This window comes from Dermochelys coriacea, chromosome 5, assembly GCF_009764565.3.
Source record: "Dermochelys coriacea isolate rDerCor1 chromosome 5, rDerCor1.pri.v4, whole genome shotgun sequence".
Classification (NCBI taxonomy): domain Eukaryota; kingdom Metazoa; phylum Chordata; order Testudines; family Dermochelyidae; genus Dermochelys; species Dermochelys coriacea.
This window is the reverse complement of record NC_050072.1, coordinates 97,753,509-97,776,562: the sequence shown is the minus strand read 5'-3', so window position 1 is coordinate 97,776,562 and position 23,054 is coordinate 97,753,509. Positions and strand designations below refer to the sequence as shown.

General features: G+C 40.8%; 2 protein-coding genes and 1 long non-coding RNA gene across 7 annotated transcripts in view; 2 read left to right on the top strand and 1 right to left on the bottom strand.

The window, feature by feature from the left end:
• The window catches only part of LOC119855781 (carnosine N-methyltransferase), a 51,531-nt gene extending 30,973 nt beyond the window's left edge, over window positions 1–20,558 (bottom strand). For 2 of the 5 annotated variants that reach the window (XM_043515322.1, XM_043515321.1), the window contains exons 1-8: window positions 20,351–20,558; window positions 18,719–18,807; window positions 17,777–17,867; window positions 16,707–16,755; window positions 14,691–14,862; window positions 14,514–14,585; window positions 12,769–12,875; window positions 4,976–5,078 (exon numbers count right to left, since the gene is read on the bottom strand). In XM_043515322.1, coding sequence (XP_043371257.1) covers window positions 4,976–5,078; window positions 12,769–12,875; window positions 14,514–14,585; window positions 14,691–14,862; window positions 16,707–16,755; window positions 17,777–17,867; window positions 18,719–18,747 — 623 coding nt within the window. In that variant the 5' untranslated portion in view covers window positions 18,748–18,807; window positions 20,351–20,558. Of the gene's footprint in view, window positions 1–855; window positions 1,294–4,254; window positions 5,079–8,395; window positions 8,481–12,768; window positions 12,876–14,513; window positions 14,586–14,690; window positions 14,863–16,706; window positions 16,756–17,776; window positions 17,868–18,718; window positions 18,808–20,350 lie in introns of those variants that run through there. The other 3 variants (XM_043515323.1, XM_043515324.1, XM_038402156.2) reach the window with 3 other exon arrangements.
• On the top strand, window positions 11,176–13,184 carry LOC122460434. The gene is made up of 2 exons (XR_006281736.1): window positions 11,176–11,693; window positions 11,897–13,184. It is a non-coding gene; the product is annotated as an uncharacterized LOC122460434 (long non-coding RNA).
• Window positions 20,559–20,678: 120 nt separating the features above from the next.
• Window positions 20,679–23,054, top strand: part of OSTF1 (osteoclast stimulating factor 1) — a 32,107-nt gene continuing 29,731 nt past the window's right edge. Inside the window, exon 1 of the mRNA XM_038402495.2 lies at window positions 20,679–20,992. Within this exon, the coding sequence (XP_038258423.1) occupies window positions 20,959–20,992 (34 nt within the window). The 5' untranslated portion in view covers window positions 20,679–20,958. The remainder of the gene's footprint in view (window positions 20,993–23,054) is intronic.

Sequence of the window (23,054 nt, the reverse complement as noted above, 5' to 3'; positions counted from 1 at the left end):
GATCATTTATTTTTGGTTTAAAACTATTTGATGTTTCTCCTCTGTTCTATACTTCAGTAGAAAATTATTTTTGAGGCTTTCTACTCTAGCTTATTGTTTTTTTGAAGGGCCATTAAGCACTATTTTGGTAGGAAACCAAGCTCAGAGAGTTAGTTATATCCTTCAATGTCAGTACTGAATACAATGCTGTTAACCGGCCTGGTTTTTGCAGTGTTTTAATAGTCTGTAAAGTTCAATCTCAACAGTCCAAAATAAATGTTTATTAATAATTATGTACTTTTACATTTATTATCCAAAACTCAATCAGGTTCACTTTAAAAAACAGAAAAATACACTGCTCACTTCATCTCCTCTAATTAAGCAACTTTGCCCTAAGGGGACGATATGAAGATCCTTCAGCACCGCTTCTAGTATTTCTCCAGCTAACAAAGCACCAGCTTGACCAACATGCTCTGCTATCACTGCTATACATGCACTCAGCTCCACTTCTAAGTAAGTTTGTATTTCCGCAGTTATAACAGAAAAACTAGAAACAACTGTCATGGGGGGGGGGAGAGAGCGAGGTGGGGAGCAGACACACACCGGTGGCGTGGGGGGTGGGGAGAGAGAAAGGGGTGCATGGGAGGAAATGGGCAGAAAGGTGATATAGGCAGTGACTTCCTGGCTCCACCCGGCTAGCTTCTCGGAGTCAGGGCGGGGGAAGACCAGGCCTGGAAACTGGGTAGGGGGCCTCGTCTCTCGGCCTCGGGGGAGCGGGGTGCGGCGGGGTCTCTCGGATTCAGGAAACCTGGCGGAGGGGGGGGGGTGCTGGGGGGAGGAGGTCTCTGGTCTTCCGCGGAGCAGGGTATCAGTTACCCGTAGTATCGGAAGGCGTTGATGATTCTCCGGAAATGCTCCCCCTCCAGCCGCTCCTCCTCCTCCTCCTCCATCCTGCTCACCGTCCCCTGCTCCGGCTGCTTTCGCCTGAGCCGCTCGCTGCTGAACGGAACCTCCCCGTCGTCGCAGCCCGCCCGGTCTCGCCACGGCCGCTGTTCCCCCCCATCCCCTTCCCAGTCCCCCTGCCGGCGCCCCCTGAGCATCACCCTGACCGAGGTGTGTCCTTCTCGCCTCAGGGCCGCGGCTGCAGCGGGAGCTGCCCCTTCCAGGACAGGCCGCACGCGGCCGACGACTCCAACGCTTTCCCCGCCCGCTTCCGGCACGAGAGGAAGAGGCGCACGCGCCTCGCCCGAGTACTGGCTTTATCTGACGGGAGGACACCGCCCTCCAACGGCGACACGCCGCGGGCACGGTCCGCGCAGCCGCACAAAAGTCCGTCCGTCCGACCCCCTCCTACCAGCTCGTGCGTTAGCGTGAGAGAACGCAAGAGAAGAGGCGAGTCGACGGCCGGACCACGGACTGCCGCGGGGGGAGGCGCCACCCCTCCCCTCTACTGGCGGGAGCCGGAGCGGGCGTCGTAGATACCAGAGGGAGGGGAGCCGGAGCCGCTGGACTGCGGCCTGCCTGCAGCACTGACGTTCCCCCTGGCCGGAGAGCGTAGCGCGGCCCCAGGCGACAGCAGGGAAATTGGGGGGGGGGGGGGAAGAGGGGAGTGAAAAATGTGTTTAAAGAGGTGCCATACCTATATGTAAAGAAACGGGGGGCAACTGCCTCCTCTCACCGTGCGTGGCCCAGCCCTTGCAAAGGGCACGGTTGGATAATTTAAGCCCTACACCCAGATCTGCAGACACTCTTTTCTGAATCTGGGGGACTGTATAATTTTTAACATTAGCGTTAATAAAAAAAAAAAATTAAATCTGCCCTTCAGTAACACATACATTGGGGTAGGTGTTATAACACTACTGTAGTCCGCTCCTTTCTAACTCCAGGGCAGCTTTGCTGTTAACAGCACTGGAGGGCAGGACGGAGCCCTATCCTAAGAATGGACCATAACACAAAAAAGTAAGAACAGAGAGTGTGAGAGGAAGGAGTCGTCCTGATTATAATAAGTGGTAATGAGGGCCAGCCACAGCAAGGTCCAGCATCTTGTTTAGATGAAAATGAAAGATGCTTTTGGCTACTTGTTCTATTTTATATTAACTATTTTTATCAGCATAGGACTTGCGCTCCTGCAACAACACAGCAAAACACTACATGTTACACAAATGATAGATCTGTCTTTTAGGATATTACTATAGCGTTGATATATTTTTAAAATATATAAGAATATGCAAGGTTACAGAGGTGTCTAAGATCCCTCAGATGGAGAAAATCTGAGAATAGAAGGCAGATATAACTCCAACCTCAGTTAAGGTTAAGGGTAGCTAGTTTAGAAAAAAAATTATCTATGGCAGTGGCCCCCAACCTTTCCACACTACTGTACCCCTTGCAGGAGTCTGAATTGTCTTGCTTACCCCAAGTTTCACCTAACTTAATTACTTGCTTACAAAATCAGACACAAAAATTCTAAAGTGTCACAGCACACTATTACTGAAAAATTGCTTATTTTCTAATTTTTACCGTATAATTATAAAATAAAGCAATTGGAATATAAATATTGTACTTATATTTCAGTTTATAATATTTAGAGCAGTATAAACAAGTCATTGTCTGTATGAAGTTTCGCTAGTTGGCTGTACTGACTTTGCTAGTTCTTTTTATATAGCCTGTTATAAAACTAGGCAAATATCTAAGTGATTTGGTGTACCCCCTGAAAGATCTGTGTACCCCCACGGATACGTGTACTCCGGTTGAGAACTACTGATCTATGTTATAATACACTGTAAAGATATCTTTAAAATACAGCTAAAATCTAAAGATGTATCGAAGATCATTGCTCTTAAGGACTTAAAGTTAACTAACAGGTTATACCCATTTCTATTTTACCTTCTCCAACCACAGTTAAGAATAGAACTCAAATCTCTAATTTAACAACCCCCGTTTTATCTGTCTTACTGTACTTATACCCCCAAGACAGAATCCAGGATTTCTGAGCATCAAAATAAGAAGTTTCTGGCAAGTAGCAGCTAGTCTAATACGTACTTGCTTTGCTATCCTGTGACTGCACAACTCCCTGCAAAATAAACATACATGTTTAAAGCCATTTATTGTTCTTGCAAGCCATTTGAGAAAACAGTATATTTTATTTTTTGTATAACACTGAGATACAAAATTCACATTAGAAAGTATTTCATCTTAAACATATTTCTACAAACACACTGTGCTTCTGTTTTAGTAGATCACCACAAATGTATTTTCTGTATACTATAAAGGTCTTAATATTGCATTCATGATCAGAAAGTCAAGATAGCTAACATATTATAGTCATTGGGCTAAAAATATCCCAACAAAAAAAACACATTTCTCTGCTACCAAAAATGCCTGAAAGTGAACAAAGCTAGAACTTTTAGGGCCGGAACAACCCTGTAGTAGGGGGTGACCAACCTGAACCTGAGAAGGAGCCAGAATTTACCAATGTACATTGCCAAAGAGCCACAGTAATACGTCAGCCCCCTCCCCCGCTCCCAGCGCCTCCCACCCACTGTCAGCCCCACCGATCAGTGCCTCCCCCTCAACTGTTTTGTGGCATGCAGGAATCTCGGGGAGGGGAGAAGAGAGGAGCGAGGGCATGGAAGGCTCGGGAGGGGGCAGGAAGGGGTGGAGTAGGGGCAGGGTCTGTGCAGAGCCAGGGGTTGAGCAGTGAGCACCCCCTGGCACATTGGAAAATTGGCACTTGTAGCTTCAGCCCCGGAATCAGTGCTTATACAAGGAGCTGCATATTAACTTCTTAAGAGCTGCATGTTGCTCCGGAGCCACAGGTTATATGTAGTAGGTTATATGGCTTTCACCTTTAGTTTGAGTAGAATTAAGGTATCTAGACAATCCTCAAAAGATAGTTTGTTTTCAAATAGTTTTAAGTCCTCCCTGTGTGTATTTATATATTTTTATATGAAGAAGAAGCTGGCACTATTCCTTAGCTCAGTGTTTCCCAAACTTGGGACACCGCTTGTTCAGCGAAAGCCCCTGGCGGGCCGGGCTAGTTTGTTAACGTACCATGTCCGCAGGTTCGGCCGATTGCGGCTCCCACTGGCCGTGGTTTGCTGCTCCAGGCCAGGGACTTTCCTTGAACAAGCGGCGTCCCAAGTTTAGGAAACGCTGCCTTAGCTGACCTAAACCATATAATTTTTCTGTTCTCTAATCACATTGTTTTTTCATTTATTTCTAATCATTTATGATTAATGAGAATCTTATTCTTTCCTTCTCCTTTTTTGTAGGATCTTTTGTGCATTTGTCATCCAGAATCTTTTACAACTCCAAACTTCTTATTTTCCAGGCTGCATGTTTTTCATCCTATTACTGTTAACGCATCTGAACTACCACCAACCTCTCTTATCCTACAACTCTTTCTAATGGCCTAGTAGTTGCTCTTCAGATTATCAATATCCTTTCCATATGCCCCAAACAATAGACTACATCTGGAGTATTGTGTAACAAGCACCATGTGAAAGAGGAAGAATTCTGTGGTCTCAAGAGCAATACCTCTATTTACATACTTCCAAAATGGCTTTTGCCTCTTTAACCACATCATGTCATTTAATACTCATTTAATATTTTATGAGCTATTACTTCTATTTTTCCCTATATTACTCATATGCAATCACTATGCATTTGTGATTTTAAATTCCAAAAATATTTTACTTTCATATGAAATTATGCACATACTTATGAAAGTATATTTATGAAATATCCAGGGCTATATTTTCATACATTAAAGTAATTTTCAAATTCCGTATATTACATGATTAAATATTAAATCAGGTTTAAAGTTTGACACAGGGTTACAGATGCCACTCTGAGCAAGGCTATCACTTTAAAAATACTGCTGTGGTCTACTGGATGACTTATACTGTCTGTTCATCAATATTTATAAGTCTAACGGAAATAGCAGTCACTACAGTACAATTGGATTTGTATAAACTGGTGTTATTGATGTACATACAGTAGATTGGCAAAGTGATCCATCCAGACACCATAAAATTGACTCTGAATCCATACTGGAAAGAATCTCAACTTCTCGCATGGTTTTGCTGTGACCTGCTCACCTTAAAAAAATAAAAGTAAAGATATCAGTTCACAGATATTACAGGGCATCTACTATATGTCCATCACAATTCTTGTCACCTGCCTGAAGCTCAAAATATGTAATTTTTTCCCTCTACTGCTCAAATCTTGTCAAGCCTCTTTTTTCCCCCCTCAAACATAATGTTACCACTTTCTCTTAAAAACTTTCAAATCTCTCTCTTAATTCTGCAAAGTTATCCAGCTATTGATCTGTTCCAGATCTGAATTTGTTGTAAAACAAGTATTTACATTCAGTTTCTATATAATCTACATTAAGATACTAAACATCCCTCTGATTCATAAAGATAGCACATCCACACAATATCATTGACTGTATTTTTAATTATTTTTCACTTAATTTTAATTTTTCAATTAATGTTAACTTACTTCACTCTGAATAGCTGGCATTTGTGATGACCTTCTCTGCATGTCTACTATGCATGCTATGTATTGGCACAAACCATAACCAGGAGGTTTGTTTGGCTGGGGTTTTGCTACCTCATTTCCCCTCTCTCTTGTTTTATATATATTTTTAATAGTAAAGATCAGCCACAACTCTATACCCAGTTGTCTATATCACATATGATGTATGTTTTATGAACATTCAAATGTTAATGGATTTTGAGTTACAAAATAAATGTATAGACTGACCAGCGATACCTATACATTCACTGCACTGCATCAGTATCATAGAATCATAGAATCATAGAATATCAGGGTTGGAAGGGACCCCAGAAGGTCATCTAGTCCAACCCCCTGCTCAAAGCAGGACCAAGTCCCAGTTAAATCATCCCAGCTAGGGCTTTGTCAAGCCTGACCTTAAAAACCTCTAAGGAAGGAGATTCTACCACCTCCCTAGGTAACGCATTCCAGTGTTTCACCACCCTCTTAGTGAAAAAGTTTTTCCTAATATCCAATCTAAACCTCCCCCATTGCAACTTGAGACCATTACTCCTCGTTCTGTCATCTGCTACCATTGAGAACAGTCTAGAGCCATCCTCTTTGAAACCCCCTTTCAGGTAGTTGAAAGCAGCTATCAAATCCCCCCTCATTCTTCTCTTCTGCAGACTAAACAATCCCAGCTCCCTCAGCCTCTCCTCATAAGTCATGTGCTCTAGACCCCTAATCATTTTCGTTGCCCTTCGTTGTACTCTTTCCAATTTATCCATATCCTTCCTGTAGTGTGGGGCCCAAAACTGGACACAGTACTCCAGATGAGGCCTCACCAGTGTCGAATAGAGGGGAACGATCACGTCCCTCGATCTGCTCGCTATGCCCCTACTTATACATCCCAAAATGCCATTGGCCTTCTTGGCAACAAGGGCACACTGCTGACTCATATCCAGCTTCTCGTCCACTGTCACCCCTAAGTCCTTTTCCGCAGAACTGCTGCCGAGCCATTCGGTCCCTAGTCTGTAGCGGTGCATTGGATTCTTCCATCCTAAGTGCAGGACCCTGCATTTATCCTTATTGAACCTCATTAGATTTCTTTTGGCCCAATCCTCCAATTTGTCTAGGTCCTTCTGTATCCTATCCCTCCCCTCCAGCGTATCTACCACTCCTCCCAGTTTAGTATCATCCGCAAATTTGCTGAGAGTGCAATCCACACCATCCTCCAGATCATTTATGAAGATATTGAACAAAACGGGCCCCAGGACCGACCCCTGGGGCACTCCACTTGACACCGGCTGCCAACTAGACATGGAGCCATTGATCACTACCCGTTGAGCCCGACAATCTAGCCAGCTTTCTACCCACCTTATAGTGCATTCATCCAGCCCATACTTCCTTAACTTAAAACTATCAAAGAGGTAGTAAAAGCATTGCACACGGTATACACAGTAGAAAGGCCAGACTTATGGGATCAACTATTAAGACACAAGCTTGCTTTTTCTTTCAGATAAAGATGCATTGATTCTTCCTCTAGAATTCTTTTTAAGAACCAGTTGACATATTATTTGAGAGACTTCAGTTAGCTTAGTGCTGCAACTCCTTTAACTACTGTTTAATTAAAAATAATAATAAAAAAGCTTTGTGTATGCTTCCTGAAAGAAAGGAAAGAAAGAAAGGAAAAGAAAGAAAGAAAGAAGAAAGAAAGAAAGAAAGAAAAAAGAAAAAGAAGAAGAAAGAAAGAAAGAAAGAAAGAAAGAAAGAAAGAAAGAAAGAAAGAAAGAAAGAAAGAAAGAAAGAAAGAAAGAAAGAAAGAAAGAAAGAAAGAAAGAAAGAAAGAAAGAAAGAAAGAAAGAAAGAAAGAAAGAAAGAAAGAAGAAAGAAAGAAAGAAAGAAAGAAAGAAAGAAAGAAAGAAAGAAAGAAAGAAAGAAAGAAAGAAAGAAAGAAAGAAAGAAAGAAAGAAAGAAAGAAGAAAGAAGAAAGAAAGAAAGAAAGAAAGAAAGAAAGAAAGAGAAAGAAAGAAAGAAAGAAAGAAAGAAAAAAAGAAAGAGAAAGAAAGAAAGAAAAGAAGAAAGAAAGAAAGAAAGAAAGAAAGAAAGAAAAAAGAAAGAAGAAAGAAAGAAAGAAAGAAAGAAAGAAAGAAAGAAAGAAAGAAAGGAATTTTAGCTAAATCACTCTAATGATTGTGAGAATTCAGTAGAGAGAGAATAAAATCACCCCATAACTACAAACCAAATAAATTGTGGAATAGAGGATTAGGAAAACTAGATTTACTAAATTTCCCTGTTCTTCAATATTTAAATCATTATTCAAGAGCCTTCCTATTCTCTCTAGTTGTGAATAAATCCACAGGCCTAATTGCTCCAATTATGAAAAACAGTGGTTTGAGAATTTGGGGGAACATAATAAAAAGGTTACTCCTAACATGCAACAAGCACCAACAAGAGTGAGAACAGAGAGGGGATCTAAAATGATAAAACAACTCAGTCTTTCAGTGGGGTCAAAGAAACTAGTCAAAGTCCAGCCCTAAACGCAATGCCGTAAGGTCTTCTCTGACCAAGAAGCATCAACATGAGCTCAGTTTTTAAAGTTTTACTTAAAGCCCATCCATAGTAAGCGATTAGTATTCTCTATTAGCATACCACAAAAGGATGAAGGGCTAAGCCAATACTGGTGTACTTGGAATCTATGATTCCAGAGAGTCCAAGTATTTTAGATCTAAGGTTCAGACCACACACACACACAAAGCTGTTTTTTTTAGCGTTTTGCTTCCTATGTAGGAAAACATACAGAGTTTTGTAACACAGGACTTCAAATGCTAGGTATTCACATTATCCCTTAATATTGGCATAGATTTTTGTTAATGAGTTCCCTTATCTTGTTCCAATTTCCCATAAGATGACTTACTTCTTCCATTTTTCTAGCTCCCGTTCTATATCACTATACACATGTGAAAAAAGGTCTTCCTCAGATTTTGTTCCATCCAAATAAACTGAGAAAGAAGGGGAGAGAAAAGTGGTCACAATATTACTAATTAAAATGAACTGTAACTTCCTATAAATTTGTAAAGCACCCAGCACAATCCCGAATGGCATCTGTAGGTGCTATGACGATAGAAATCAAGAATACTTCCTCTCCTCTCCCAATATTGCTTAAATAAAAGTCCATAAATAGGGGATCAATCCACCCAAAAATACCAGATTCTTTTTTAAAAATACATAGTCCATAGTCGTCCCAAAAGGACAGAAATCCTAGTTCTATGGTAAGCTAGGAAATTCAGCAGAAATTTTCCCCTGTAAGGGAAGCCCCTTGGTGAAGAAAGTTGGGAACCATTACTGCCAGAACTTGCACAGCCAACTAAAAAGTGGATGGTTAATGCAAATTAATATTCTTCTGTGGCCCACTATGTATGTAATCATTAGGGCCTCCAGCTAGGTTATAACTCTTCTAAATGGGGAAAGGATATGATGATGAATGTGCTGAAATCTCTAACACTCCTGGGTGTTTAGGTTAAAAATTTATATATATTTTATTTATTTATTTGAGCAGGGCAAAGAGATTAAATCTTTGTGCTATGCATACTCTTATTACTTTCCCCATCCCTAAAGGAAATAATGACAAACTTATCAAAACTGTTTTTCCTACCCAACTATAAATATGAATTGGTTGATGAAGTCCAGGTCTACATTAGAAAAGTATAGCTTTATTGGCAGATCTTCCTAGTGTGGAGGCACCCTATTAAACTGGCAAAAAAGTGCTTATCCCAGCTTGGCAAGCAAAATAAGCTAGACCAGCAAGAACACTTATGTCAATATAACGGTCTACCTGCAAAAGCCCCAGTGTATAGAAACACTGCAAAAAGAAAAAATCAAGTCACACCCCCAATTGACATTGCTATCCCAGCAAAAATATTTCTAATGTAGACCGGACCCGAGGAAAAGTTGGATATGGCTCCTTTATTGTTCCTTTTTGCAGGATTGACATTTATTCTGTCATTAAAAAAATAAAAATAATAAAATCCTCACCAGACAATGTTTGAGAGATTTTGAGAATGCTGATTTGAGTCTCTCAGCATCCTTCTGCAGCCCTCTGTTATGTGACCATATCAATTTCACGCTAAGAAGGATTTGATCTGGTCAGTGTATGGATGAGACCCCTCTGAGGAACAAGAAAACACTCCCACTTCAGCCAGTACAATACCAGGCAATTCCTCAGCATAGCGTTCAGAGGGCAAGAGGATCAACAATGAAAGGCTGGGATTGCAGGGGACAGTATCATACACACAGGGTTCCTAAATTATCATAGCTTTGGGCACCACTAGCTTCATTTCAAACAGTTGAACTGCATTTCTCAGATTGCTGAGAGAACACCCGTGTTGCAGGTGGTTATTTAATAGTGTCTTCCATTTTCTGGAAGCCTACATTCATTCCCCTCTTCTGTTTTCCATAAGAGATCCAGATTTCTGAAAAGAGACCAGCATCTCCTAACTACAGAATGGGGATGTCAGTCTCTCTGGGCACAAGACATGTTTTTTTTAATTTTTTAACTATGAAATTGAGTAGAAACCGAAGTCCCATAATTCAGCCTCTTATTCAAGAGAAAAGAGCTGTACTCCCAAAAAAGAACACAAGCAAGCAGATTCTTTAAGGGTTAAAAAATGCTGCTACAGACAAGAGTAAAGGTTTTTTTCACTTTTAAACAACAAGCTTTAACAAATGTAACAGCTAGCCAGTTTTGTTGTCTTTTTAATAAAAAAGCAAAGATACTTTGATGCAATAGAATGTTCCTAGAGATTAGTTATCAGTGGTTCACAGTCATGCTGGAAATGCATAACAAGTGGGGTCCCGCAGGGATCAGTTCTGGTCCAGTTCTGTTCAATATCTTCATCAATGATTTAGATAATTGCATAGAGAGTACACTTATAAAATTTGCAGACAATACCAAGCTGGGAGGGGTTGCAAGTGCTTTGGAGGACAGGATTCAAATTCAAAATTATCTGGACAAATTGGAGAAATGGTCTGAAGTAAATAGAATGAAATTCAATAAGGACAAATGCAAAGTACTCCACTTAGGAAGGAACAATCAGTTGCACACATACAAAATGGGAAATGACTGCCTAGGAAGGAGTACTGCAGAAAGGGATCTGGGGTCATCGTGGACCACAAGCTAAATATGAGCCAACAATGTAACGCTGTTGCAAAAAAAGTGAACATCATTCTGGGATGTATTTGCAGGAGTGTTGTCAGCAAGACATGAGAAGTAATTCTTCTGCTCTACTCTGAACTGATTAGGCCTCAACTGGAAAATTGTGTCCAGTTCTGGGTGCCACATTTCAGGAAGGATGTGGACAAATTGGAGAGAGTCCAGAGAAGAGCAATAAAAATGATTAAAGGTCTAGAAAACATGACCTATGAGGGAAGACTGAAAAAATTGGATTTGTTTAGTCTGGAAAAGAGAAGACAGAGGGGACAAGATAACAGTTTTCAAATATTTAAAAGGTTGTTACAAGGAGGAGGAAGAAAAATTGTTTTTCTTAACCTCTGAAGATAGGGCAAGAGGCAATGGGCTTAAATTGCAGCAAGGAAGATTTAGGTTGGACAGTAGGAAAAACTTCCTAACTGTCAGGGTGGTTAAGCACTGGAATAAATTGCATAGGGAGGTTGTGGAATCGCCATCATTGGAGATTTTTAAGAGCAGGTTAGACAAACACTTGTCAAGAATGGTCTAGATAATACTTAGTCCTACCACAAGTGCAGGAGCCTAGAGTAGATTACCTGTCTAGGTCCCTTCCAGTTCTATGATTTTATTTGTAAATCAGTGTCAGGATGAGTTACTTCTAACAGGGCCCCAACTAAAGATTATATATGACAATATGTCCCATAATTCCAGCATAATCCATTTGAAAGTGACCCAAAGGAACAACTCTATTTCTGAGATGATCCTTCAAGGCTTATTTATTTATTTATAGGCAGTTTCTATTCCCTCCCCCATCCCATCTCTCACTGATTTTGAAACATGTGCTTCAGCTAATTCACACATTTATTTTGGCACAGTTCATCCTAGTAGAGAGCCTGTAAGAGGCTCTATGTACACCCAATACATGATGTACAGGTACACGATCTCTTGCCACTCAGGTGAATTTCACCATCAACCTTTTTGATAAATACAAATCTTTAGTATGATATTGATCAATAAAAGAAGAAAGGTTTCAGAGTAGCAGCCGTGTTAGTCTGTATTTGCAAAAAGAAAAGGAGTACTTGTGGCACCTTAGAGACTAACAAATTTATTTGAGCATAAGCTTTCGTGAGCTAGAGCTCACTTCATCGGATGAATTACGGAGCTTATGCTCAAATAAATTTGTTAGTCTCTATGGTGCCACAAGTACTCCTTTTCTTTAAAAGAAGAAAGAATTTAATGTCTGATCATGAACAGTGTTGAGCATGCCTAACTGCCATTCAATACAAGCTGAAGGTGCTCCACATGTTGCAGGATCAGCTTGTAACAGCGTTATTAGCTTGGTATTATACAAACTTCCCTACATAATTCCACCAAAGCACCAAAATCCTGACATGTCTTATGTCAGACTGCGTAGTGGCTTGGCAACGTGTACAACTTGGAGGAATCTATTAAACTTATTCTATCCAAGGGCTTGTGTACACTACCACGCGGGGTCAATCTAAGATATGCAACTTCAGCTACATGAAGAGCGCAGCTGAAGTCGATGTACTTAGATCTACTTACCGTGTCGTTGTCACTGCGGTAAGTCAAAGCTGACGCTCTCCCATCAACTCCGCTTGCGCACCTCGTTTTGGAGGAGTACCGGAGTCGACAGGAGAGCGCTCAGTGGTCGATTTATCGTGTCTCTCTAGTAGATGTGATAAATCGACTCCCGCTGGATCGATCACTTCCCGCCGATCTGGCGGGCAGTGTAGACAAGCCCTAAGACCTAAATCAGGATTGTAAGCCACATTCTAATGCATCAACTCAATGAGCCATATAACTCCCCAGAATTTTTCTAGTTAAACACACACAAACTGGTTTGTCACATGGAGTTTAGGAATCACTAGTCAAGGTGACCAATACATTTTTGTTCATTCCTTATCACTCACAAAGGTGGAAATCTCTACAAGATTTTCTTGCACGAAGATCATTTACCTATGAGCAGACAATAAATGCATCTAACACTGCAGCATAAATGCCAAAAAAATGGAAAAAGAGTGATCTGCAAAAATCACTACTTTTAATAATTTTTATATTTTTAAAGATTATGTATATCATACCAATATTATTTGTATTTTCTTCCATTTCCCTCTTATGTTTCAGATACATAGGCCATACATGTCCATCGAAGTATCCTGGTGGATCTGCTGGTTGATAAATTCTGGTACTACAGAAAAATATTTGCTTTCTTTTGCAAGTTTTACATTTTTTTTTCTGGGGTGCTCACATATACCCATCATTGTTTATTTAGTATGAATATCTACCCAAAATATTAAGAGAGAGGGAGGCTGTATATCTGCTGGTCACAGCAAAGGAGACTCCTTAATTATAACAGGATTTAGCATATTGCCCACATGACCTCTATCAAATCACCTATTTCTGCCTATCATTTCAATTACAAAACAGCAGATTCTTATTGAAACAGATGTTGCATCTTAAACAAACTTCATTGCATAAGTAAGTTACATAAGAATAGCCAAAATACACTGCTATCACAAATAATATTTTTCACATTGGTCTAAATTCTGAGAAGGGACTAGTGATTTTGGTTGCTCAACTTGCAACACCTTAGAGCACTGGCTCTCAACCTTTCCAGTCTACTATACTCCTTTCAGGAATCTGATTTGTCTTAAATACCCCAAGTTTCACCTCACTTAAAGACGACTTGGACTTGCTTACAAAATCAGACATAAAAAAATTAAAAAAGTGTCACAGCACACTGACTGAAATATTGCTTACTTTCTCATTTTTACCATTATAAAATAAATCAACTGGAATATAAATATTGTACTTACATTTCAGTGTATAGTATATAGAGCAGTATAAACAAGTCATGGTCTGTATGAAATTTTAGTTTGTACTGACTTCACTAGTGCTTTTTATGTAGTCTGTTGAAAAACTAGGCAAATATCTAGATGAGATGATATACCCCCTAGAAGACTTCTGCATACCGCCAAGGATATGCATACCCCTGATTGAGAACCACTGCCTTAGAGGGCCTGATTTTCAGAAGTGCTGAGTACCCACCTTTTGATGGTTGAATTCAAGGTCTCTTAAATTGGGCTCCTAGAAAGAAAGGCACCCAAAGTCTACTAGTCACTTTTCAAAACACAGGCCATTATGAATATGGGAATTCTGCAATCAGTGAATCAGATTCTGACCTTAGATTCACTTGTGTCATTCTAGAATAACACCATCAAAATCTGATTTGCAACAGTAACGGAAGGCAGAAAGGGGCCAATATCTAACTCAAATAATACACAATGTAACTGCATGTCAACTCTGCCACTGAACAGCATTGTGGTGGCACAGCTTCTTGTAGCTGCAAGAGTAAACACTGTTTCTGTCCCCCTTAAACAATGCTTAAGTGCCATTGTACTGTAATTAACCTATATTTTAAGTTCCTTGGGCGAGGGGCTTTTTACTTTGTGTCTGTACATTGGCAGTCTGAATAGTGATTGGTGTCCCCATGCACACCTACAATATGAATAATAAACAATAAATAATCATAATAATAGTGATAAATAGGGGATGGATCTATACATTTAAGGATTATAGATACTGCTTGAACTTACCTGGGAACCACAAAGGCTCTACCCTCAGGGATGGAATAGTAACAAGGCGGAACTCACTACCTCAGCAATAGCAAGATCACACAAAGGGACTGAGGAGGGTCAGCAGTCTCTGTTCTAAGAATTGTTACAGTTGGTGGCTGTGTGAGAACACACTGGCATACAGGAACTTTTTTATCTTACGGGTACTAGGGCATACTGATCTGCAGTGAGCAATAATTTTAAAACATTACCTCCTTCTCCTCTTGCATTCTTCATATGGAATGGTCAGAAAATATTTTCTATCCCATACTTCATTAAGAGGCCTAAGATGACAGCATGTTTAGTCATTTTGTTTCCTTATTCACGCCCCATTTACAGTTGATATTAACATGACATTTTAAAATTATTTCTTAGGTAGCATTGCTTACTCATAGTTATACAGAAGAAAACCTTCAGCTATTAAAATGTGAACTTCTTCTGTACTTTTCAGATTGAGAGGTGTACTCTTTGATTCTGCTGTTGAGACAGAAGAGCCCGTTGGGTTTTTCATCCATGAGTGTATGCTTGTCACCATTTCCTCCATATAAAGGGCATCAAGTACTAGAAAAGACACAAAAGTTAAGTGTTTTTGTTTTGGCTTTTAATTTTTGCATTATTTCTGAGTTAAGCAGAAACCCTGTCAAATGGTTTAAGAGCTAAATGTAGGTGTTAAATAAAAGAAGCAGAGTTAATTTAAATGAAATGGAAATTCAAATGTTAACATTTCCATTTACTACTGGAACCTAAAACAGCAGCACTGAACTTGGGCACGTGAACCAGAACGTCCAGCTGATTCATCTAGTTTCATTGTCCAAACTGAGTGAAGTTCAAAAGTTGAACTGAAAGTTACATAGCTGATGAATGTTGGTAGTAAACACAGAATTCAAGGTTTAGGCTAATGTTATAAATACCCAGGTATTACAGGAAATCTTAGATCAGCTGCAGGATATTAAACCGTAGGTTTATAATTAGAGATGGCCTGATGGCTAGCCTAGAATTTAAAGTTTAGATCCAGATCTCAAATTGCAATTTGGACTGATTTTTAGTTATAATCTACAACACATTTGGTCTGTGGTACAGTCCTGAACTCAGTGAGACTTCTTGTATGAGAAAAAGGTTAAAACTTGGATCTGATCTTGCTTGATTTAGAATCTGATTCTGGAAGGTGCTAAGCAGCCTTGATTCTCAGTGACTTCACATCAGGAGCTGAGGATGTTACGGGAAGTGCTCAAAACCTCCCAGGATTAGGCCTACATTAACTTTGCAGGCTAATAGCTATTCAACAAAACAAGGACATTTCATGTCATGAGGTGCAACTCTATAAATGGGGAAAAAAGGGATAATCATTTAAATTAAATTTCACTATTTGCTAATCTGATAACTTTCTATATTACATCTGATTTAATTTAACTGAATTGAATTATAACTACCACTGACTTCAGGGGGATGGGGGAGGGTGTCAGAATTTCACCTCTGGAATGTAGTTTTCTCTAAGTTACTGTCAAACAAGAATAAGATATTAATATCTATATTTTACTTATTTGGTTTTAAGGTGCATATTGCTCGTTATGGGCCAGATTCTGATACTCATGTTGACAACATACTCCACAAGTAGCCCTATTAAGTTAGTGGGGCTACTTGTGAAGCAAGAGGCTACCCAAAATGAGTAAGAATGCCAGAATATGGTCCTAAATGACCAAACAAAAACAAACATTTAACACTGTAAAATGGTATACTTGCTATTAGGTTTGAAATCACAACTACTAATACTGTTCAGCAGAGTCTTAATATTCACACGTTAATAAACTGAAAAAGTTTCACTATAAGCAACAGACAGTTGGCTGTGTCACGCACCATAATTTAGAAGACCAAGAATAGAGCGAATAAAGTCTGTTGCAGATAGTTTGTTTAACTAGCCTCTAGAAAAGGAAAGCACTGGATGAAGCAGTCTGGAGACCCATCTCCTCAGAACTTTAGATACACGCTGTCACCAGAAGAAATGTTCATAATACCCTACGCTAAGCGAGGGCTGTTTCTGGAGAAACAGAAAAGGCTAGCTAATTTGCAAAACAGAAAGCTATAAAAAGTCAGTGATAAATGCAGGAAGTTAAAATATTATTGCCATTCCATAGTAACAGTATTGTGTAATAGTCAAATAAAGGTATGCTATATTAAACTATCCAGTACGATGATGATTACCTTTTAAAATACTAACTTTTTTTGTTAAATCAACATCCTGAAAAAATCCTCTATCGATTATATATTTTTTTTGCCAGACATACGCCACTAACCATTTTTAAAATACAAACCAAAACACTGTCCCCACTGATGACTGCATTGATCCAAAAGAAACAGAAGCTAAAGTTAATACATAATGTTCAAAAGCAATATACAAATTTACTAACCATCATATTGCTTAAATCCATGTTCATCTATCTCTATTTCAGATTCTGGCTAGAGAGAAAAAAAATGCATTGAAGGCCACCATCAGGTCACAAGGCAATAGTAACCCTATTACTCTGAATTCCCTTGTATAGTATTTATGGTGGGGATGGATAGAAGGCCGGAAGGCCAGTGTGAATGGCTTAGGGAGAAGGGTTAGGTTACTAGGATATGAAGCAGAAAATGTAACATGGGCAGCGGGAGAAACAGGAAGCCAAAGAAGCGTGTGGTGTAGGAAAAGACCATAATAGAATATTCACAGTATTTTTCATAAACAGTGGATTGCAACATAGCAGGAGTGTTGCTCCCTGCCCCTCCCAATTTAATTTTGATGTATCACTAGAGTCCCCCAAAATTACTCTTCAAATAAAAAATAATTTTTCTCAAATGCCCCCCCCCCCCGAAATAGTACCATCAGGTAAAATTATTTACTAATCTACCGAAATTGATATTGATAATATATCACATATTATATAAACACAAGCATCTCTGGATTTTAATATTAACTTCTGAATAAACTACAGTTTCACTTGAGAACAATAGCCACGTCAGGAAGAACAGGCCCCTCTCACTCATACAGATACAGATATGCTTTTGCATTTTAAGATATGAAAAAACAAGCAACAATATTTAATTTTTGTTGCTATTTTGTTTCTATTTGTTATTTTCTATCTAGAGTTAAAAATGAAATGCTAAAAGATGAATTCAATAGCATGAAACATTCCCTGAAATGCATGTCTCTTCTCACCTTTAATTATAATATCAGAGGATGCAGCGAGATGATTATTCTGTTAGTCATGTTCCTAATATTTTTTGGCAACCGAAAGCTTTGACATTATTATAGCATTCTTAATTATATTTCCCTCTCTTCCAGATAATACTTTATATTGACTCTATGAACGGAATTCATTTTAAATGGTCACATACTGATAGATCAAGAAAAAAGAATATAGTCTTGCAGGAACTACATTTAAAGTCTACTTTATGTAAAGTCTACTTTCTATGTATGAAGTCATTCCATCAATTCGGTTACCTTAAAGAAGTCATCTTGATAGAGTATACTGCAGTTCGGAAGCTGTTTCCCAAGACGTTTTGCCAGTGTTGTTTTCCCTCCATTTGTCACACTGACTTTGAAAATGGAGCAAACAATGTGTCAGGAAAAAAATAATGAATAATGTGCGCTAGCAATGTGCAATGTACGCTAGCAAAAAGGCAATTACAAAAATCTAATTTTATTCAGAATATTAAATACTGTTTGCAGTTTCCTAATATTTGTTTGGAAAATACTTAGTCCTGCCATGAGGGCAGGGGACTAGACTAGACCTCTTGAGGTTCCTTCCAGTCCTACGATTCTATCTTTTAACTAATTTTAGTCTGCTTATAGGACTATGGAAAAGAGGAAGACTAGAGTTGATGTCTGAGAGGGTCAATCTATGGTGGGACAAGTTATCAAAAATTAAACCAGTGGCATAGCTAGGAGTGGAAATTTGGGTGGACCCTGACTTTCAGGTGGACGGGCAATGACAGACTGTGCTAACTCAGCTTCTCCCCCAATGCCACGCCCTCTTCCTAGCCCTGGTACCCCCAGACAAAGGGCTTCACCTGCCGAGCTGGGCACACGTATAGAGTGGCTCAGAAAATGGCAAGGCAGAGGTAGAGGAGCGTAGCTTTTTGAAGGGCAGGCGCATTGCTCCGTCCTGGATTTCAGGTGCTAGAGTGATGCTCCGGGGCACTGTGGCACCACTATACCCCTGCTCAGATTTCGATGTGCCTGAATGCTAATGGCCCACCCAGGCCCATCTGTGGCTACGCCCCTGAATTAAATACAATTGATAGTACAATATTAAGCTTAAGTTTAAAAAAAAGTAATTAAAAGACAGCTATATTCATACTCAGGGATTGTTAGATCGCAATATGGAGTTTGAGGCAATCTTACGTTTTTGTTTTAACAGAGACTGAACTTGTTTGCACTTACCCTCCAAGTCCAATGACTAACACCTTCATAATTTGTGTTCTATCCAGTTCCCTTCTTGCCACTGTTTAAAATATGAACAATTAACAAACCTATCTGGACAATGACAAAATCAGCTGCTATACAGGAAAATACCAATTACCCACAAAAGGCATTTTAAAGGTTTTTAACCTCTACCACTTTTATTCAGTTGTCTTCGCAGTCTTACCATGAGGGCTCCTTTAAGGCCCAACCCTGCAATTGCTTACTACCAAGCATAGTTCTCACTGTCATAAGCAGTCCCATTGTGGAAAACGGGACTACTTAGTGCAATAGTAAAGTGTTGCAGATTGGGCCCTTGAAAGTAACCTAGGGAAGGGGGGAGGGAGGGAAATGAGTTTGTGGCCTGTTTTGTTTCAAGTTTCTTCTGGGAACTTCCTTTTCTGCTTTTATTTTTTATTTATTTTTAACATTACAGTATCAGGAATCTCAGATCTTGTCTTCCCAATTTTTTGGAGGGTTTTCTTGGACACTTTGGGTGTTCACCTAGACTGAATTCTTCCATCAACGTAGCTACCACTTCTTGGGAAGGTGGATTACTTATGCCAATGGGAGGTAGGTACTATCTACACGGAAGCGCTGCAATAACACAGCTGTGCACTGTAGCATTTTAAGTGTAGATAAGCCCATGGCAAATGACAAATATTTTATAATGAACATCAATAAAGGCCTTTCAGTGCAGGTAAGCTTTGACCCAAAAAGAAGTACTAGCTGACAAGTGAGATACCATCTACACATATCTGAAAAACTTTTAACTCATTAATGTATGTCATTGTCTGTATCAAATATAGTCACAATTTAAAGGAAGGATTTCAGAGTAAATAACTTTATTTGTATATATGTGAAAAATAAAGAAAGTGGAAACCAAGAGTGGGTAATAAAATATTCTGTTTGCAGTGTAATTGTAGCCATGTTGGTCTCAGGATATCAGAGACACAAGGTTGGTGAGACAGTATCTTCTATTGGACCAATTTCTGTTGGTGAGACACAAATTTTTGAAGCAGAACTCTGGGTAAACTTCAAAGCTTGTCTCTTTTGCCAACAGAAGTTGGACCAATAAAAAAAAATTACAAATATACCATCTGATTGCACATGGCAAGGTCATCATCAGACTTACCATGAGCAGCCTACAAGGCCAAACATTAAGGCACCAATCCTCCCAACACAGATTTATACAATTAGTACTTTAATTTTGCATTTCCTAATTTTTCAGCTGCAATTTTTCATTATGCCCCTTCAAACTACAGGTATATTTAAAAGTATCTGCACAAACGATTTGAAGTGGCACAGTTACGGGGGTGGGGGGGGGGGTGAGACAGAGAGAGAGAGATTTGTAAGGGAATGCACAGAAAAATAAGGTTCCGAGAGAATTTTCAACTTTATCTGCCAACTTGGCAGTAGTCACGAGCCGGTGCGTGATTCAAGAAACTGGCGTAAGGACAGTATTTGCAAATATGCCCCACAAAATACATAGCAAGAACATCTGAACTAAGGGAACGGCGCTGCTGGAGCCGGGGCTCGGATTTCATGCGATGTTAGGGCGTGGGGGTGGCACCGCGGCGGTACGAACAGGACCAGCGCGACCCACCGCGTTACCTGAGCCGCCGAGGCCTCTGTCGTCGCTTCCCCAGGCCGGTGGTCTGCAATGCAAGACTATGCAGCGAAAGCACAGAGGCGCGCGTGAACTACCAAGCCAGACCGACGCCCCGCGGAGCCCTGCCCCACCAGCGGCTGGGCTGAGCAGCGGGCGCCCACCCCGGCCGGCGAGCGCAGCCAGGCAGCAGCCCGCACGGCCCACCCCGCCCTGTCCCACTGGCTGCCGGGATTGGCCGGCTCAGGCTGGGTCGGGGAGCCGCCTGCCTGGCGCGACGCGCGCGGAGATTGGTTGCCGCGCGCTCCGGGGTCCACCCCGGCCGCCCGCCTGGTCCCGCAGCCGCCCCTAGGGGGAGCAGCGCCCAGCTCGCTGCTGCTCCGGCTCCTCTCACTTCCTCACCGCGCCCGCAGTGCGCGCACTCCCCGGGGACTCGCTGCTGGGACAGCCGCCGCCGCCGCCGCTCCGCCTAGAGCCCCCGCGCCCGCTGCAGAGGAGGGGCTCCGCCGCCGCTGGGCGCAGGTTACCGGGCAGGAGGAGGGACCGGCCAAGGGCAGTTTGCAGGCAGCGGAGGAAGGGGGTTCCCGGCTCTGCGCTAAGCCAAGCCGCCGCGATGTCCAAGCCGCCACCTAAACCAGCCAAACCAGGTAAGGGAGCGGCCTGTCGCCGCGCTCCGGCATAGGAACAGCAGCCGCCTTGCACCCCGCGGGCACTTGCATCACACGGGCCCGAAGTTCATGCTCGGCGCCAGACGCGGAGCTGAGCTCTGACACGTGGGCGATGTTTTCCTTTGCTTCCTTTTTATGTGTCCGGCGCGGGGCCCCCTTTGCGATGTGCTGAAGAAGGGGTGGGAGGGGGATGCCCCTCGGGCTGGCAGAGCGCCAGGAAGGTTATGGCTCCAGGGCGAGGGGCTTCCTTTTTGTCTGGGACGTGGCTCGGGCTGTCACTGTCAGAGCGCACTTGCTAGTGGCCGAGAAGTAGGAAGTGAGCTGAGCTCTTAAAGCCCCTGCTGAGACGTTATGGCGAGGAGGAAGACGCAGAAGCAAATGGTCTTGGGATCATTTTACAACCCTTTTTAGTAAACTCGCTGCTGCATAACAATTGCGGAAGGACGGAAACAAGCCTCGCTTAAAATGCTCTTCTAAGGCTGCTAGCTGAACAAGCTGCAACATATGCACCGAGAATTATTCTAGGTTTCAAAGTAGCAGCCGTGTTAGTCTGTATTCGCAAAAAGAAAAGGAGTACTTGTGACTAAGGCATGTCTTTTCTTTTTGAGCATTATTCTGTGACTAAGGCATGTCAAGCTAGAAAGTTGAAGTTGATTGTCACTATGGTCCCTCCACGTGGGAAGAGGTGTCCTAACAAGCACCCTTCTTGGGAGCTTTCCTTACTTGCGATAGCATTCTGTGATTTAGGACTTGCTGTAAATCTGAGACTTGCTCCTAAAAAGACAAGATTTTTTTCAGTTATTATTACCAAAAAAATTCATTAAAATTGTGACAATAACTGATGAAAGATCAGAGAATGATTTGTGAACCCTCAAGCCTTGATTGGTAAAAGTGTGTTGAAATTGCCAAAGCACAGAAGACTATCTTCTTCCAAAGCCTGAATACGCAGTTTGTCCTCTGTTGAATGGAGCCTTGGATAAGGATCCAGGGCTCCATACAAGGTATGATCTATTGGGATCCAATGACTTTTAAGGGGCTAAGAGTTGTCACCTTTAAACTTTTGAATTTTCTGTCATTTGCAAATATGTGACAATATCCTGTTGCTTAAATTTCCGTTTAGGAAAAGATGCTATCAAGATGATTCAGTGCTCAATTTGTAATGAAAGAGTTGCCCAGGCCTGAGCAGTTTTGTTACTTTAATAACTGACATAGTATAAACCCAGAGATGCCGGGGCTTTGAACTGCCAAGCCTAGAAGTGCCTGGGCTCAGCCCTGGCACAGATTAAGCACTGATTAGATACTAAATCTAGTTTGCTGTTAAGTAGGGAATGGTCTATTTCCATTTTAAAAAAATGCTGACACTTTACTGGTTCTTGCATTTTCTAAAATAAGTGTGTGTGAAGGGATTGAGGGCTTTATATATATGCTACAGCTCTTTTTCTCCTTTTTAGACTTAGGTAAAATACCATTTTTAATTCAGTCATTTAATTTTCTTTTTTTTTTTTTTGGTTAAAAAAAAAAAAGAGGGAGAAATTAACTATGCCTGTCTGTATGCTTATGCACAGGAAAGTTATCTGGTGACTTAAACTTCTTGAGAGCATCTCTTTTGAAGAGAAACCAAAAGCTATAATACATGCTTGGTTTACTCCCGGAAGTGGGGTTTAATTATAAACATACACATTTTGTGAAGGAATGCATATTTACCAATAGAATCATGACTCCTTTAATGAGCCACCATCAGTTTTGGTTCTGTTAGAATTAATAACAAAATCGTCATTGGAATTTAGAAATGGCCATATTGGATCAGATTTATGGTGTATCTAGTCTAGTATCTTGTCAATTTCCAAGAAGGTGCAAGAAATCCCATAGAAGACTGATGTGGGATAATCTGCCCCCATGAATGTCTCGTCCTAATCCTTAATAGGTCGAGTGTGGTTAAGCCAAGAAACATGAGGTTTTCTGTCCCTTCCAATAATCCTTTTAGCATTAACTGTCAAAACTTGGGATATTGCTATCTATACAAATATCCAGGCCCTCTTTG